Genomic DNA, 16232 nt, shown 5'->3' with positions numbered 1-16232 from the left:
AGAAATCCATTTAATCCTCATCTTTGCAACATGGTATGGTTACTTTTGAAAAACTAGCTTGTCTAAGATCACCCTGGCTGGTTTCTTTTAGCTTTCTTCTCCTTTGCAATCTCCTCTCCCCTTACATGCTGACGTTCCTAAGTGGGTATTTGATCGACCTCTCCTCACCATACAGTTCCTGTATGATCTTACCTCCTCTGGCTCTAAGCACCACCTCGATGATGGACAGCCAGATACCTGGTTCCGGTTCAGGCCTCTCCTAATTCCAACTACTTAGATGCGTTACAAGCAGTTCTACTCTGATTTCCCATTCTAGTTAGAAGGGCCTCCACCCACCGGTAGACATCTAATGGGTCCTGTGGACTTTACTTTTGTCTTCCAAATCTGCGCTCCTATTTCCATCCTCACAACATCCAAAGTCCAAGTCCAAATCATCTCTTCCATGAATTTCCGTGTTTTAGAAATGTCCCTCTGGCAGCAATGTGGAAGATAGAGTGTGTTAAAGCAGGCATGAAGACTACTGCAAATTCAATGCTGTTCTTTTGCTTAATTCTGTGCATGGTTTCACATTAACTACAGGGTAAAGTGCAAAAAACATCTCTCATGGCAGAGGAGGCTTTTCAACATCGGGGGCTTCCACTCTCCAGTGCACTCCTCTAATCCCTTAGTCAAAGTTCCCAAATCTTCTTGCTCTAGGTGTGATACAAACCCTGCTGAAATGCAAGCCCCAATCAATACTATTCACCTTTCTTGTTCTCTCTTCTAGGTTCTGCTTGACATATTGCATGAATCTCCCATATGATATGTGTGTATGAAGAGTAAAAGGCAGGGATCACATCTTACTCAGATTCATTTTTTAGGAGATACTAAATAAATATATTGACTAAATGAAAATACACATGATAATTTAAAGATTTAAGTTCTGAGAAGCAGACACTTCATTTAATGTAATTTCATAATATTACGTGATCTTTTATTTCAGTTGCCTATTACTAGTAATTTGAAAGTCCCAACTGTCAAATTACTACTTTGGAAAAGTGACTTAGATTTTAGTTCAAAATACAGAAGCCAAAATTTAGTTGATTTAACTTAAATGGGTAGAACAAGTTAAACTGCTATACTGATGGTGTAAGAGTTCCTGTTTAGCTGGTGACGAGAAAAGAATATGATTTAGTTCTCACTTTCTGGATCAACATCTGTTTTTTTAATATGTCGTATAATTAGTTTCTTTAAACAATGTGTGTGTGTGCAAATGATGCAAACTCATTTCATTATTAAGGCACCCAGATAGTGTGTGCTTAGCTGGATTTACCTATATAAGCAGTAAAAAGAAAAGAGAGAAAAAAAGCATGCTATTTCTTCTGAAACCTGAAAAATTTAAGTTATAAAAGCAGTTAAATTGAAGAAAAGAAAGCAGTTTACATAAGACTCTGTTCATCTAGTTATACCTCAGACTAATGTTGATAGGTTTGACTTGTCTCCTATCCTCTACCCATTCAAACACTAAGTGAGCAAGTATTACTCTTGACATTTAACTTCCAAATATTGTATTAGTGAAACACCACTAAATTACTCTTAAATGTCAGACAACTTATGTTAATCTTGGCAATAAACGATCTTAATAAAACCATAGAAAAAATGAGACACTGTGTTAGTAAGATAAACTAGGAATGGTTAAGGAACATTTAGGCATAGCTTTAGCATTCTTATAATGTTTGCTTCTGGATAGTTGACGTACATTTTTTTTTTTTAATTAAAGTACAGTTGATTTACAACGTTGTGTTAATTTCTCTGACTTGCAATTTTTATTTGCAAAAATGTTTTGTCTTGAGTTCTTTTAAAAAAATCAGTGGTTAAACATCTTGAGCAGCACTTAGACAAGCACTCTTGCTTCTTAACTAAAATAAATTTGTAATTATTTCCTTCTAAAATTTTAAGAGATGATTGCTGCTAGTAGATATTCAAATTCAATTATTTACCAAATTATTAACTAATTGGATAAAATATCTCTGTGCTTTAAAGCCTTCAAACTGTTTCTAGGAGGACAACATACTCCACAACTATCTGAAAAAGAGCACTTGTTAATGCAGTCAGCACAGCATTTCACCAGTTAGGATTATAAATTCTCTTTAGTTATATATAACTTCCTTTACAGCATTCTCTATGTGTCTTCACTGAATATTCCTGGAAAAACCTTAGAGAGAACAAGCATGATAAAATGAGAATATGTCCAAATACAAGGTACCATTATTATAAAATGAAATACTATTGGTAATTAGAAGTGACGTGTTAATGCTAATATAGCTTGCTATATTTCACTAGTGATATGGAACTGGAAGACTCCCTCCCCTGCCCAAATCATGTCATGCAAGCAGGAAAGCATGAAATGTCAAAACTGCCTAACATTAAAAAATAAGTCTCTTAATTTATTTGCATTCTAAAATAGAGCCCTTCATCTGAATCTTTTTTCCATATAAAACACTACTAAGTGATGTACAGGATTGATTTGTCAAGCCCATAGAACATTCCCTTTGAAATCTTAAGTTCAATCACTATTTGTTTTCTACTATTATACTACATTTTGGCAGCAACTGTTTATTGGTCTGTCACTGCAGTATTTGCAACTTAACAATAAACCAGTCTGACATTTTAGGTCTTGAAGATACATACCATATATATTTCTTTAAAAATAATCATACTTTTGTAAGCAATACTTTACAGTAGACACCTCAAAAATCTACCATAGATGTGAAACTTAAAACGAGAAAAATTTAAGCTCTAAATCTTTATACATATATATCCAGATTTCTATATATATTATATATACATACACAAGTATATATAAAATATATATAATCAGATTTGAAAAATGAACAAAAACTGGGCACTGTACATAAAGTCTTTTTAAAACTCAAACAATAGAAAACTCTTTAAACATTAAACAATTTTAATAAAAGTTTCTGTACAATGCTAAGCAGTTTTATTTACACATAGAAAATGTAATAGGAGTAGTGTTTGAAATTACAGAACTCCTTAAAATTTCAATGGCAGGTAAATCTGGAAAAAATAACAGCATTCCATTCACAAATATTTTCAAGCAATAAATATGTATTTATAAATAGTGTAAATTTACATCAAGATTAGAAACAAAAATCACAAATCTGAAGTTTATTCCTTAGTCTATGTGCAATCCATTATCTTTGTGACTTGGCTGTTAATTTTTTAAACATTTTATTTAGGAACCAAAAGTGTAATAACCGTCATGGTTTCAAAACAAGACAGAAAAACATAAAAGCAGTAAAAAAGTTCCTTACCTAACTTTTCACATTAAAAAAAAGTTGACCAAAGAAAGACTTAAAATTGCTAACTACCTTACAAAGAAATGACCAGCTAGGCTAGTATTTTTTTCCAAGGAAAATTCTGAAGGGGGAAAAGATAGATGAAAACCAATTCATCAGCCCAGAAATAGAGAAATATAAAAGAGGTTGTCTTCAAGTCAGTAGTCTGTATGATGTTGCCAGTTTTGTCAGATATATACAAAACATGGAAATTATTATTTTTTTTCTGAAGTACAGCTGATCAGCTTTGTGAGAGTCCTGGAGTAGGAGCAATGCTCTCCCCTGTCCAGTTGGTTGACACTCCGCACTTGGAAGGTTGCATAGACACAGTTTTCAGCCAGCAGCCTTACGAGATAGCTACAAAAACCAGTGGTGCAGAACTGGGTTAGTTCCTGAATAGCAGAAAAGTTCTCATTTAATGTCCATGGAACAATATCAAGATGAGGAGGATGGTAATGGAGGAGCCTGAAAATAAAAGTAAAGTATGTTACTTTGGTATACAAATTGTTAATAGTGTTCCCTAGCTCCAGGTTACAAACACAGCCTGCGTATGAAAGTAAAGGAAATAACAATTCTCAAGAAAGTTCAACGGCCTGCCACACTCTGTCAAGCACAACCTCCCTTACTGTCTCCCACCTGGCCAATTTTCCTAAGAGTCTGAGACCATTACCCAACTCAGCACATCCACATTTTTTGGTACTTCTTCACCAATTAGTCAAAAACTCTTAGAATGTTATTAGGTTGACCATTTTTTGAGATTGCTTAAAAATATAAAGAAGGCTTGTGGAAAATAATATAACAAATCAATTATGATTTCATTAGTGACTTGCTTCAGAAGCTAACTCAACTAGATAATAAATTTTGTTTAACATATTCCAGATAATTTTCTTCTTCTTCAAGCAATCCTGAAGACCATTCAAGTGAAAATATCAGGAGCTAAATTTCAAAAGTTCAGTTTCTGATCACATATGTAAGAGAAAAAGTACTGAGGGAATTCAACAATTCTCTTCTATTCATAAAACTATTGATGTGCTGGAGTAAAATGCTTCCCCCTAAGCATCTGCTGTTTAAAATTAAAAACTGTGTGCAATTTATAAAGATACTTGAATTTCATAAGGTTATATAACATAGCAGGAAGTTAAGCTCCATCAAATATTCCCATAAAGTTAATACTTCTGGCAAGGACAAGATTTTAAATAAATACAATTAGCTCTAAAAGCAGAAGTATATTTAAAAGCATACATACTGATTCATTTTGTGGACACTAATAACCTATATACACAAACATTTTATCAACTGAGATCAAATGACATAAAGGATGTGACAGTGTTCTAAAAGCACACAAAGATTTTAAAATGTAATTACTGTGACATTATTTAGGGCTGGTCTCACCCAGGAAGAAAAGTGAAAATGAAATATGCCAATTTCATAGGAATAAATACCTGGAAGTGGAGGAGGGGGAGTGATATATTTCCTCATGCAATATCTGACGAGCCAAAGGAAATTTTAAATATTTCATTACCTCCTCCTTATCAGGTGGCAGAACAAACACTGCTGCTTCCCTATCCAGCTAACTATGTACTCACATGTTGATTTCACTTACTAATGTAAATTGGTCATAGACTTGCATCAGGTCCTCCATTTTGTACTGTTCTAGCACCACAAAATTTTCCAGGTTTCCACTTGTTTTTCGTGCACAATCTTGGCAATGCACTATGTAGGTCTTTCGAGAATTGCTCTCGTTAGTGACAAAAAGCAGATCAAAAACCTCCACCTATTTATACAAGAGAAAAAGCATTCAATAGAGGCAGTAGTATTTATTTATTGTACTACTTTAGTGTAATCATAGAGTTCTACTTCACATGCAGTTGCGGACAGTGATCACTGGTTAAGTGGGTACTAAGAGTTAAGAGTGTTTAAGAATCTTTAATAGACCAGGTTTATTTTGCACCAGACCCAAAGACATGGGTGGTAATGTCTATTTAGGGGAGTGACCTTGGGGAATGACATACTCATTACAACCACTGGCAAAAGCCTAATTCAAAAGTTTGATAAAGGTCAGCCTATTTATCTGTTTTAAATTCAAAACATTAGTATACAATCAGATGAAAGTGATCATTATTTTCCTTTTACTTCTCAATGATAGTACTCATCACAGGGCACTGTATATGGATATTTGTCTTCCCCAATAGACTGAGCTCCTCAAAGATGAAGACTATGTTTTACTCATCTTTGTAACTCCAGAGCTTATCATTTCACAGTGCTTAGTGCTTAGCCAAACCTCAAAACAAACTTGTTGAATCAAATATAATCTGATTATTTTACAGATGAGGAAACTGACAGGTAAGTGACAGTGAGTGAGTGTTCAGCTATAAGCCTCATGTTAAGCAGTATGAGTACAATCAAAACGTATATTCATGAGTATAGCATGATTTTAGAAATAATACCTCTGTGTTAGAGAGACTGATGAGTTGCTAAGGCTCAAGCAGGATAAGGAATAACAGTACAGAATAAAAGTCATTCTCAAATACTGGAAAGCTTATACATTCATTTTTCTGAGGTATAACACACCTAACTAGAATCTATCTGGTCTCCCAATGGCATACTTTAGCCAGGTTATACAGCATTAAAATAGCTGATAGACTGAATCACCTCAAATAAAAGTCAACATCAGAATTACAGAATTTCAAGGTCTGAAGTGGATCATTAATATCCCTGGCTTTGGCATATCCTTGAATGTATTCAATGAAAGAAAATTCTCATGACTTCATGTCTTCTTTGAAGTTATGTTAAGTAAAATCCCAGAGTTACCCATGTTTTCCATTACTATCAATGAGCAACAACATGAACCTCATAATCTGAGCTAGAACATTTGTGAACATCCTTCAACCTGTCCCTCACTTCTGCCATTTAATGAGTTGTCTGGTGAATTTTACCTTCAAAATATTTTTGTACTCCTCTCCTTCTTTAATATTCCCACTGCCAGGTTCTAGTCTAGGCCTTAGGATAACAACTCTTAACACACCACTGCAAGAGCTTCTTATCTCTATCCTCTCCAATCACTTTTCTCTCTGAAATACTTACCCAACTTGGGTGCCTGCCCAAAAACTTTTGATGGCTCTATGACCTCCGAATAAATATCAAATTCCTTAAAATCATTCAAGATGCTCTGCAAACTTCCTACCAACTAGGCTTATATGTAGAATTTACATAGTCTGTGTTCCAGCCACACTGGACTATTTACCGTTTTCTGAAGAAGCCATTCCATTTCCCATGTTGTTCCTATAGCTCATAACAACATTCCTTCTACTTCTAACTGTCATCATTTTTTAGCCCGCTAAAGTCATACTCATCCTTCAAGGATGGACTCAAATATTAATACTTTGGTGAACTCTTAGGCCAATACTAGAAGGAAAAAATTAGGTCATTTTCTCCCTTAGTGTTATCCTAACAGTAAGACCAAGACCAACTTTGCATTCACCACAGTCTCATATAACATTACAACTGTTTGTAATTTGTCTTCCCCAAGTAGGATGTAAGCTCCTTCAGAGCAGGTACCATATCTTTGTTTCTGCATCTCTTGCAAGCCTTGGCCACAGGAGAAGATTGACCAATGTACTGTGAATTGTACCAGAGACGACTGAACAATGATCTGCCTGGAGCTATACTGAACTCTATCCAGTTTACTGGCATCTGTCTACATCTGGACGGTTCCCAGTTTAAAATCTCAAGACTAAACTTGACACTTATCAACTGTATCGGTATCCATGGGGGATTAGTTCCAGGACCCTCCATGGATACCAAAATCCGAGGATGCTCAAGTCCCTTACAAAAAATGGCGTAGCAACTGCATATAACCTATGCACATCCTCCCCTATAGCTTAAATCATCTCTAGATTACCTATTAATACCTAAAACAATGTAAATAGTTGCTGGTGCATGGCAAATTTAAGTTTTGCTTTTTGGAACTTTCTGGAATACTCCCCACCCCACCCCCTGAATATTTTCGATCTGCGGTTGGTTGAATCCAGATAGGAACCCGTGGATAGAGAGAGAGGGCCAGCTGTTACCTACCAGATAGATGACACTAGTAGATACTTTTAGAGTTAATTCACAGTTAGTGAAATGGCGTATCACCAGATTAAATTTTAATATAGTAGTTAAATAACAAGACTGAACACAATGTCAATTTCAGTAAAATGCATTACATAAAAGTACATTTTAAAAAATAACTAAAGAGGGCTTCCCTGGTGGCGCAATGGTTAAGAATCCACCTGCCAGTGCAGGGGACACGGGTTTGAGCCCTGGTCTGGGAAGATCCCACATGCCGCAGAGCAACTAAGCCCGTGAGCCACAACTACTGAGTCTGCGCTCTAGAGCCCGCGAGCCACAACTACTGAAGCCTGCACACCTAGAGCCTGTGCTCCGCAGCCACTGCAATGAGAAGCCTGCGAACCGGAACGAAGAGTAGCCCCCGCTCACCGCAACTAGAGAAAGCCCACGCACAGCAACGAAGACCCAACACAGCCTAAAATAAATAAATTAAAACAAAACAAAACAAAAAACTAAAGAGAAACCAAAACTGGAGAGGTAAGAGGTTTATAAAATAACTGTGGATAAGAACAGTTACTTACCTCACAAATGCTACAGTAATGTGCTGGCTCTTCTTTTGTCCGCCCATGCCAGATAATCTCTTTTCCTGCAGCAATGAGAGCTTCCCTCAATGTCTGACACTGCTTCAGAGTTCTCAGAAGACAATACCTATATTGTGGGGGGAAAATTATTTGTGACCAGCAACTGAACACTGAAAGTTTTTAGCATGAAAGATGTATCAATAGAAGTAATGCCAAGAGATTCTGTTCTAATATCTGTAACCACATTTTTCTTTCATCAATTTCTCAGATATTCTCAGATTTTAAAAATAGGGCCAATGCCCAGCAGGTCCGACAATGACAATATTAGATCATTTAAAGTTGAGAATAATTGATATCTGAATATCAAAATATAATAACCTGACACCTTGTTTAAATGTAAGTTGCTAATTTTGGCTTATTTGGGCAAGTCAATTAACCTCTTTGGGAGTCAATGTCTCATCCTTGAAATAAGGGGTCTGAATTCCAGATGTGAACTCTATGATTCTAAGTAAGGCAGGAAAGCACACTATTTCTATCAACACTACCTAGACACTCATAAACAGCATCACTTATATGGTTGTTTTTGAAACTTTTGAGTATATAAGCAAAAAAGTATTTATGGATTTAGTCACTACACAATACAAAAAATGGTTTCACTGTAGTGAAGAAGAAAAAAAAGACACTTCATTCCTTGATTTTAACTTGAAGATAATACAGTGAAATATTTCATTCATATTAACATAATTGAACTTCTCTTATAATTTATACCTTTTCTAAACTCATACTTATGATGCTAATGATATAGTGAATTCTCACAATTTGTGATTTTCCTATAGTTTGCTGTCACTACTCGGAATTATTTGCTAAGTTCTGTGAATCCTAGTGGCTCAGGTTCTTCATTTGAATAGAGAAGTTGGACTAGATGATCTGTATGGTACTTTTTGGCTCTAAATTTTGGAGATGAAAATACCCTAAAGAAGAGGAAATGGGTTTAGCAATTGAGTGCTGCTTGAAAGTAAAGGTGTAGTCTGATTTATGCATACTGTCTACTCACTGCCTAGGACAGTGCCAGGCATATAGTAGATGCTCAATAAACATCTGATGATGGAACTACTAATATTTAAAGTATGATAAATAATAGCATATTTAATTTCTCTTAATTTATACTTCCTTGCTATTTTACAGGTTACTAGGTTAAAGTACTGTAACTTATCAGAACCCACATAAATTAAAAGCCAGCGTAAAAAAGATTAAAGATATATGTAAAATTTGATAACTTATTTAACAAACATAAAACAATATCAACTTTATAGTTGTAAGGCAAACCCGTTAAGTATCATTTTCAAAGGATTTCTCTCTCAGTTTGGCTCCAGCAATTCTTGTGTGTTTAACTTATTTAGAAACAAAATAATGCTTTAGACTATGGTTGCAAGTCAAAGCTAGGACAGCTGTGTGTGTGTGTGTATGTATGCCAGGGGAGGAGCAAGTAAAAATTTAGATCATGGTAAAAACGGAGAGCATATAATTCAGATTTTGCTGCTAGCTCTTGAACAGTACCTGTTCCTCCCTTTTTCCCTCCTTGTGTCCTATATACTTCATCTCTGAAGGCACTGATCTAACTGAACAAGTTTTCCAAGCAGGGCTTCAAAATAAGGTCTTTTTCACAGGAAAATACTGCCTAAAACTCTGCAGTATAGAAAGATTTATATACTTATTTATACTTATAAATAAGTATAAGTAAGTATATAATTAAGTACTTCTAAATAAGTACTTATAAGTACTTCCTTATACTTATTTATATATAAGTATAGGAAGATTTATAGACTCCACTATGCTCCCATGTGGAAAAACAAACAAAAATGATAAAACAATACTATAAAAATAAATAAATAAAAATAAGAACCAGACAGGAAGCATGGTCTTAGGTACTTCACACATATTATGCCATTTAGGACTCTTAACAACCCTGTGCAGGAGGCACTATTATCTCCACCCCACAAATAAGAAAACTAGGGCCCAGAGAAGCTGATATTATAAAGCTATTTTTAAGTGATTGGGCTAGGGGTTTGTAAAAGCAGAAAATCTCAAGTTTCCCCTCACTATCTTACACTGTACTATCTTCCTTCTGGTCTCTTTTCACATCTTCTTACCCACTTTCCCCCTTCTCTTTTGAAGATGAGATTCTTGGGGCTCAGTCAGCACAGTTTTCCCCCCACAAACACAGAGCCTTGGTTCTGTGGAGTATTATTCCACTCTTTAGTCAGCAAATGAACTTTCACTTCCAATGCTACTAACTGCTTTGGCAGTTAGATTGTAGTTTATAATTTATGGCTAGTTTGCTAGTTTCATCTAGAAAAAGGCAATATACTACTTTTCTGCAAACAATAAAGGGTTAGAGTTAGGGGTGCTAAGAATAAATACTAAGCCAACAGTATTTTGCTTCTGAAATCACAGCTCCAGAATTTTTATTTTGTGAGATACTGGAATCTAAGAAAACCGACAGCTCTATTAATCTGATCTGACAACGAATAACCAAGTCGCGGTTTTCCCCCTGCCCTTATGATTTTTCCGTAACAGTAAAATTTTTTGTTCCTTCCCATTTTCAAAGGGTAGCAGTTGGAACAGAAGAAGAATTGAGAGAGACAGAGGCTCTTCTGTAGTTTGGGGTTAGCAGATGCAAACGAATACATATAGAATGGATAAACAACAAGGTCTTATTGTATAGCACAGGGAACTATTTTAAATACCTCGAGATAAACCATAGTGAAAAAGACTATAAAAAAGAATGTATATATATGTATAACTAGGACTTCCCTGGCGGTCCAGAGGTTAAGACTCCGCGCTTCCGCTGCAGGGGGCGCAGCTTCGATACCTGATTGGGGAACTAAGATCCCACATGCCACGCGGTGCGGCCAAATATATATATACATATATACACACATATATATAAAACTAAACCACTTTGCTGTACAGAAGAAATTAATACAACGTTGTAAACAACCACACTTGTATTAAAAAAAGAATTCAATTTGTTAAAAAAATAATAAATCACTAGCAAAATGTGTAAAACTGTAGAAGACAGAAGATGCTGTTTTAAATACATTTTAGGAACAGGGTCAGAAATGATTTCAGGAGCTAGAGAAGCTGGGAATCAAACTTCCCTTTGACTTTTCAGGATCAGTCAGGATCAATCTGGTTTCAGGACTCAAGTACTGTTTTTAGTTGTTTGGATAAAAGACTACACAAAAAGGCAGGGGTTATTAAAAGGCAGATCTGGCTTGGAAGAAAATCACAAGGAAGAGGCTGACTGAGGGCTGGGTGTATTTGAGGTTACACAGAAGAATATAATCCAACCATAAACCCATCTGGCAAAGATGAAACCTAAAATGGGATGGAATTTTAGAAAACGGCTTGCCATAGGGGATAGAAATGAAAATATACTTGAAATATTACAATAAAAAAACTGAAGACAATAATATGAGGACAAATGATCATACACAGTATATTTATAAATCAACACATTAGGCAAAAGATAGACTTAGTATGCCATGGATGCTAAAAGGAGAGGGAGGCAGAACTCACAGTTTTCATAAAGTTGTCAATTTAGATGTGACAGGAAGGAGAAGTGGGAGGAAGGCACCTTCTAGGCAAAAGGAATTCCATGAGCAAAGGTAGTGCCCGGATTATTTAGGGAATAAACAACTGTTCTTATGATTTTAATCTTGGGGTGACGTTTCTGAGGTAAGAGAACAAAGGAATGAAGCCAGAGTGATATTACTGGGTTGGCCAAAAAGGTCATTCGGGTTTTTCCGCAACATGAAAAATCCGAACGAACTTTTTGGCCAACTCAATATATTACGCTGAGGTTAAGAAAACACTGGGAACTAGTATGACATTTTGGGGGTAACCTGACTACGTTTCCAAAGTAAGTTCCTAAATATCGGTGTGGAGACAAGATGAAGCACGGGTTAACTTGCTATGGCACTTTTAAAGTCTTTATGGCAACAATCTCTGCCACTAAGAAGCAGATGATGTACAAATTTTAAAAGTATACCAAGAAGTGCCTTGCCTTGCCCAGTCTCTCTTACTGAAGGAGCCATGTAGGCAAAGTGAGCCAACATGTGAGCCCTCAAAACTTCCCACCTGTCACTCCAAAGGTGGATTCCCCTAGGACAACAGTGAGTGTGTCTAAATGTCAGTAAGACATATAACAGTTTCATTTAAACCAACCACATGGCTGAAAATCAAGGTCTCAGTCAATGATAAAATGAGTATCTTAAGAATTTTAAACTCTCAGATAGAAAAAACACGCATGAAAGCAAATATATGTTAACCACGAGAATGCAGAGTTTTAGAATTTTTAGATTTTGTTTGTTCAATGTTATCACAAAGCATTGCATATTTAACCCAATGGTGTATTAGAAGACTCCCAAGGACAACAGCACTAAAATCTATGCTAACTATGGACTGGACTCAATTATTAGGCCAACAGCCTATGACTACAGAGTTGTAGAACACCTCATATATCCATTTAAGCATGGGAATCAAAGGGAAAAGGGAGTTAGTATTTAACAGTCTGCTTTAATTTATACTCAAAACCTCGGTGCTTGTGATAAAGTATATATTATATAGATAGGGTAATAATCTATAATACGTGTGAAAGAAAAGGGGAAACAAAAATATTTTTAGTTCTAAAAGAGATCGAACCTAGACTAGGGTGTCCCTAACTTGTCTGGACCATAGGATTCATCTAGGCCATTCACTGTGAAAGAGATTCCCAGGGTTCTTCACACAGAGCTCTGAATTTACTTATTAGGAACAGAGTCTAGAAATCTATTTTAATAAGAGTCTTGGTTGATTCTTATAATTAGGCCAAGTAAGAACCAGTCGAACCCCTAACTTCATCAGAAACAATGCCTAAAATTTGTAACAGTATTTTTCAGCAAATCACCATGTTTTTATGATTAGAGCCATAAGAGATCAATCACAGAGAGAAAGCCAGAGAGTAGGAAACAGCACCAATTCTGGAGACTGCCTGGGTTCATATCCCAGCTTCTCACATAAGTCTCAGTTTTCTCAAATGTAAGGAAGGCACATCTAACTTACAGTACTATTATGAGGAGTACATATGTTACATAAAATGCTTAGATTAGTGCCTGGAAGTTAGTGATCAATATTTAATCTTGGTATGTGAAATTTTAGTTAAAATAATTATTTAATGACTAAATTAATTTTTTTAATTTGAAAAAAGTGTGCAATGAATGCCAACTGGAAGGGTAATAGTTACACCTAAAAGAACATAAAACAGATTATTGAAAAGGTGTTAGTCTAGAGTCCAATAGGTCGGGATTTCTCAACATCAGCACTATTGTTATCTTGGGCTGGATAATTCTTTGTTGTGGGGACAGTCCTGCGCATTGTAGGATGTTTAGCACTGTCCCTAACTTCTACCCACAAACTATCAGTAGCACCCCTCCCACTGAAGTCATAACGCTGCCATATGTCCCTTGGGGAAGAGGGTTGGGGGATGCAAAACTGCCTGCAGTTGAGGACCACTGAACTAGGTCCATGAATACTACCTTACTTAAAAAACAGGTGACTGACCCTTCTATAATTAATATTAATAATAATTATCACAACAGCTACCATTTACTGAGTGCTTACTCTATGCTAAGACCAATACAATACTCATAAAAGCTATTAGAAAGAATTATTATCCCCATTTTCAGAAAAGGAAATGAAGACTAGTAAGTTTAGTAATTTGACCACGATCCCCCAGCCAGTAAATGGAGAAGCTAAGACTTGAAGGCAGACTGGACTCCAAACAACTACACAGTGCTGCCTGTAATATTTCACTGGAATATTAAATAGCACACATTCTAAGACTGACTGAGTAAAATTAAAAAGGGAAGGCAAATAACAAACACATAATAACAAACACATAACACAAAGGGCAAAGGGAAAGCACATTAATATTGTACATATAAGACATTACATTTAAAAACTGAAATATAAAAACAGTGCTTTATAAGATGGTCAAAAGAATGACAAAATGATATGACAAGAAATTAAATTTGTGGGGAGTGGTTTTCAATGGACTTGGTACTGTTGAAATTTTAGAAAATTTATTTTCAACTACTGACTTACACCTTATCAGTATTTTTAGAATGTATTAACATATGGCAGATTATGGGGAGGTAGACAAGAGAATGTGTATTCTGAAAATTAACACTCTACTACTACTATCTTTTTTTAATTGGGGTATAGTTGCTTTACAATGTTATGTTAGTTTCTGCTGTACAGCAAAGTGAGTCGGCTATATGTATACATATATCCCCTCTTTTTTGGATTTCCTTCCCATTTAGGTCACCACAGAGCACAGAGTTCCCTGTGCTATACAGTAGGTTCTCCTCAGTTATCTATTTTATACATAGTAGTGTATGTTCATCAATCTCAAACTCCCAATTCATCCCACCTCCCAACATTCTACTACTATTTGATATGCTCCTCCAAAGTCTAAGACTTCCTAATATTGAACTTGTCAGAGGAAAATGGGCTCTTTGGCATTCTGATTTTTGACATTTTAAAATATACTGAACTACTTATTACGTGATTTAAGTGGAATAACAAAGTAGTTGAAGAAACCAGAGTTTCCAATGTATCAGAAACATACTATCATTACCTTAACTTGCTAATACTCCAACACGATTGCAACAATTTACACCGTATCAGTTGGAGTTGGCCTTATCTACCACTGAGATTAAACCAGTTAACTGCATCTAAAAAGAATCCATTTATTCTGAAAGCCTGTTATCTACAGGGAAGTCTAATCATTACCAAGACTCTGCACTACTCACTTGCTACGTTATCATTTGATTCCTTTCAAGGATCCTATTAAAAGAAATACTTCAATGCTAAAACATAATGAATATATGAGTCTTATGAAAGTGAAGTGAAAAAGAGTCTTTGCACTACTAACTATATAGGGAGAAAATGTAGGCCAAGCAATGTATCTCAAATATCTGAAAATGGGAACAATGAATTTGTAAAGAATGAGGGTTTCTCTTAGCTCTCAATCAACTAGTTTAAAATTAAAATCGAAGGGTAAAAACTGTATATTATGAAGAAGATGGATAAAAAGCAGCAATTATCTCCCCACTCTCAACTTTAAGTTTTAAACTGCCTACTTAAAACTTCATTCACTCAGGACTCACTAATGAAAATATCTATAACAGAGTCTCTACTGGAGTGGGACACGGGTTTACCAAAGGTAAACGCCATCAACAGTTACTCTCAAAAATGTATAACCCAAATAAAATTATGAGAAAACATATCCAAAATATGGAACTCTATACAACACAAAGGTCTGCTCTCTTCAAAATAAAAATCATGAGAAAAGACTCTCATAGATTTAAAAGAGACTAAAGACACAATGACTACATACTGAATTCAATGTGAACCTTGATTCAATTTGGATGGGGGTGGGAGGGGGAGAGCTAAAGACATTCTGGGTAGTTGGGAAATTTAAATGTAGACTATGTATTAGCTGATTACTATTGAACTCCATATTTCTTATGTATGGTAAATGGTACTGTGGTTATGTGAGAATAAATATCCTTACTCTTAAGAGATACAGGTTGAAATATCTGGGGTGACATGTCATAACATCTGCAAATTACTTTTTCATATAACTCAGCCAAAAAAGTATGTGCGCAAGTATGTGAATATAGAGACTGATAGGGAAATGTGGCAAAAACTTATCTGATGACTCCAGATGAAGTTATCTAGGTACTGATTGTACTAGTCTTTCAGCTTTTCAGTGAACTAAAGGAAGAGATCAGTAGCTTTACATTTATTGTCTTCCTTAATTCATTTCTTTGTGTGGGCACTGCTCTACTTTAAGAATGGCTAATGGTTCAGAAAACTCAACAGCTAATACCTTAGCAGGGATTACCTATCAGCCAGCTGAGAGATACAAATGTGTATCTCAGACTCCTTCTCTAAACAATAGAACCATATATCCATCTGATTACTTTAAAGAGATTCCCACTGAAACATCGTAAAAGGAATTCAAGTTCTACGTGTCTAAAGCCAGCCAATCTGGTAATCATCATGTCCTACATCTAACCCATTTCCTCTTTTCTTCCTTTACTCCCAGTTTCATCAATAAGCACAAATATCCCACTGCATGGCCCAAGACAAAGCCCCAGCAATACTGATTCCCCTCTCACCTCTACCACCCAATCAATCAATATGCCTA

General features: G+C 35.6%; 1 protein-coding gene across 8 annotated transcripts in view; it reads right to left on the bottom strand.

Annotated features, from left to right (window-relative positions):
* Nucleotides 1-3352: 3352 nt before the first annotated feature.
* Nucleotides 3353-16232, bottom strand: part of KDM6A (lysine demethylase 6A) — a 210683-nt gene continuing 197803 nt past the window's right edge. For 6 of the 8 annotated variants that reach the window (XM_061179140.1, XM_061179143.1, XM_061179142.1 and 3 more), the window contains 3 exons: nt 7973-8099; nt 4942-5112; nt 3353-3803 (listed from right to left, as the gene is read on the bottom strand). In XM_061179140.1, coding sequence (XP_061035123.1) covers nt 3774-3803; nt 4942-5112; nt 7973-8099 — 328 coding nt within the window. In that variant the 3' untranslated portion in view covers nt 3353-3773. Of the gene's footprint in view, nt 3804-4941; nt 5113-7972; nt 8100-16232 lie in introns of those variants that run through there. The other 2 variants (XM_061179146.1, XM_061179148.1) reach the window with 2 other exon arrangements.

The sequence above is a fragment of the Eubalaena glacialis genome, chromosome X (assembly GCF_028564815.1).
Source record: "Eubalaena glacialis isolate mEubGla1 chromosome X, mEubGla1.1.hap2.+ XY, whole genome shotgun sequence".
Lineage (NCBI taxonomy): Eukaryota > Metazoa > Chordata > Mammalia > Artiodactyla > Balaenidae > Eubalaena > Eubalaena glacialis.
The sequence above is the reverse complement of the archived record's forward strand: the minus strand, read 5'-3'. Positions and strand labels throughout refer to the sequence as shown.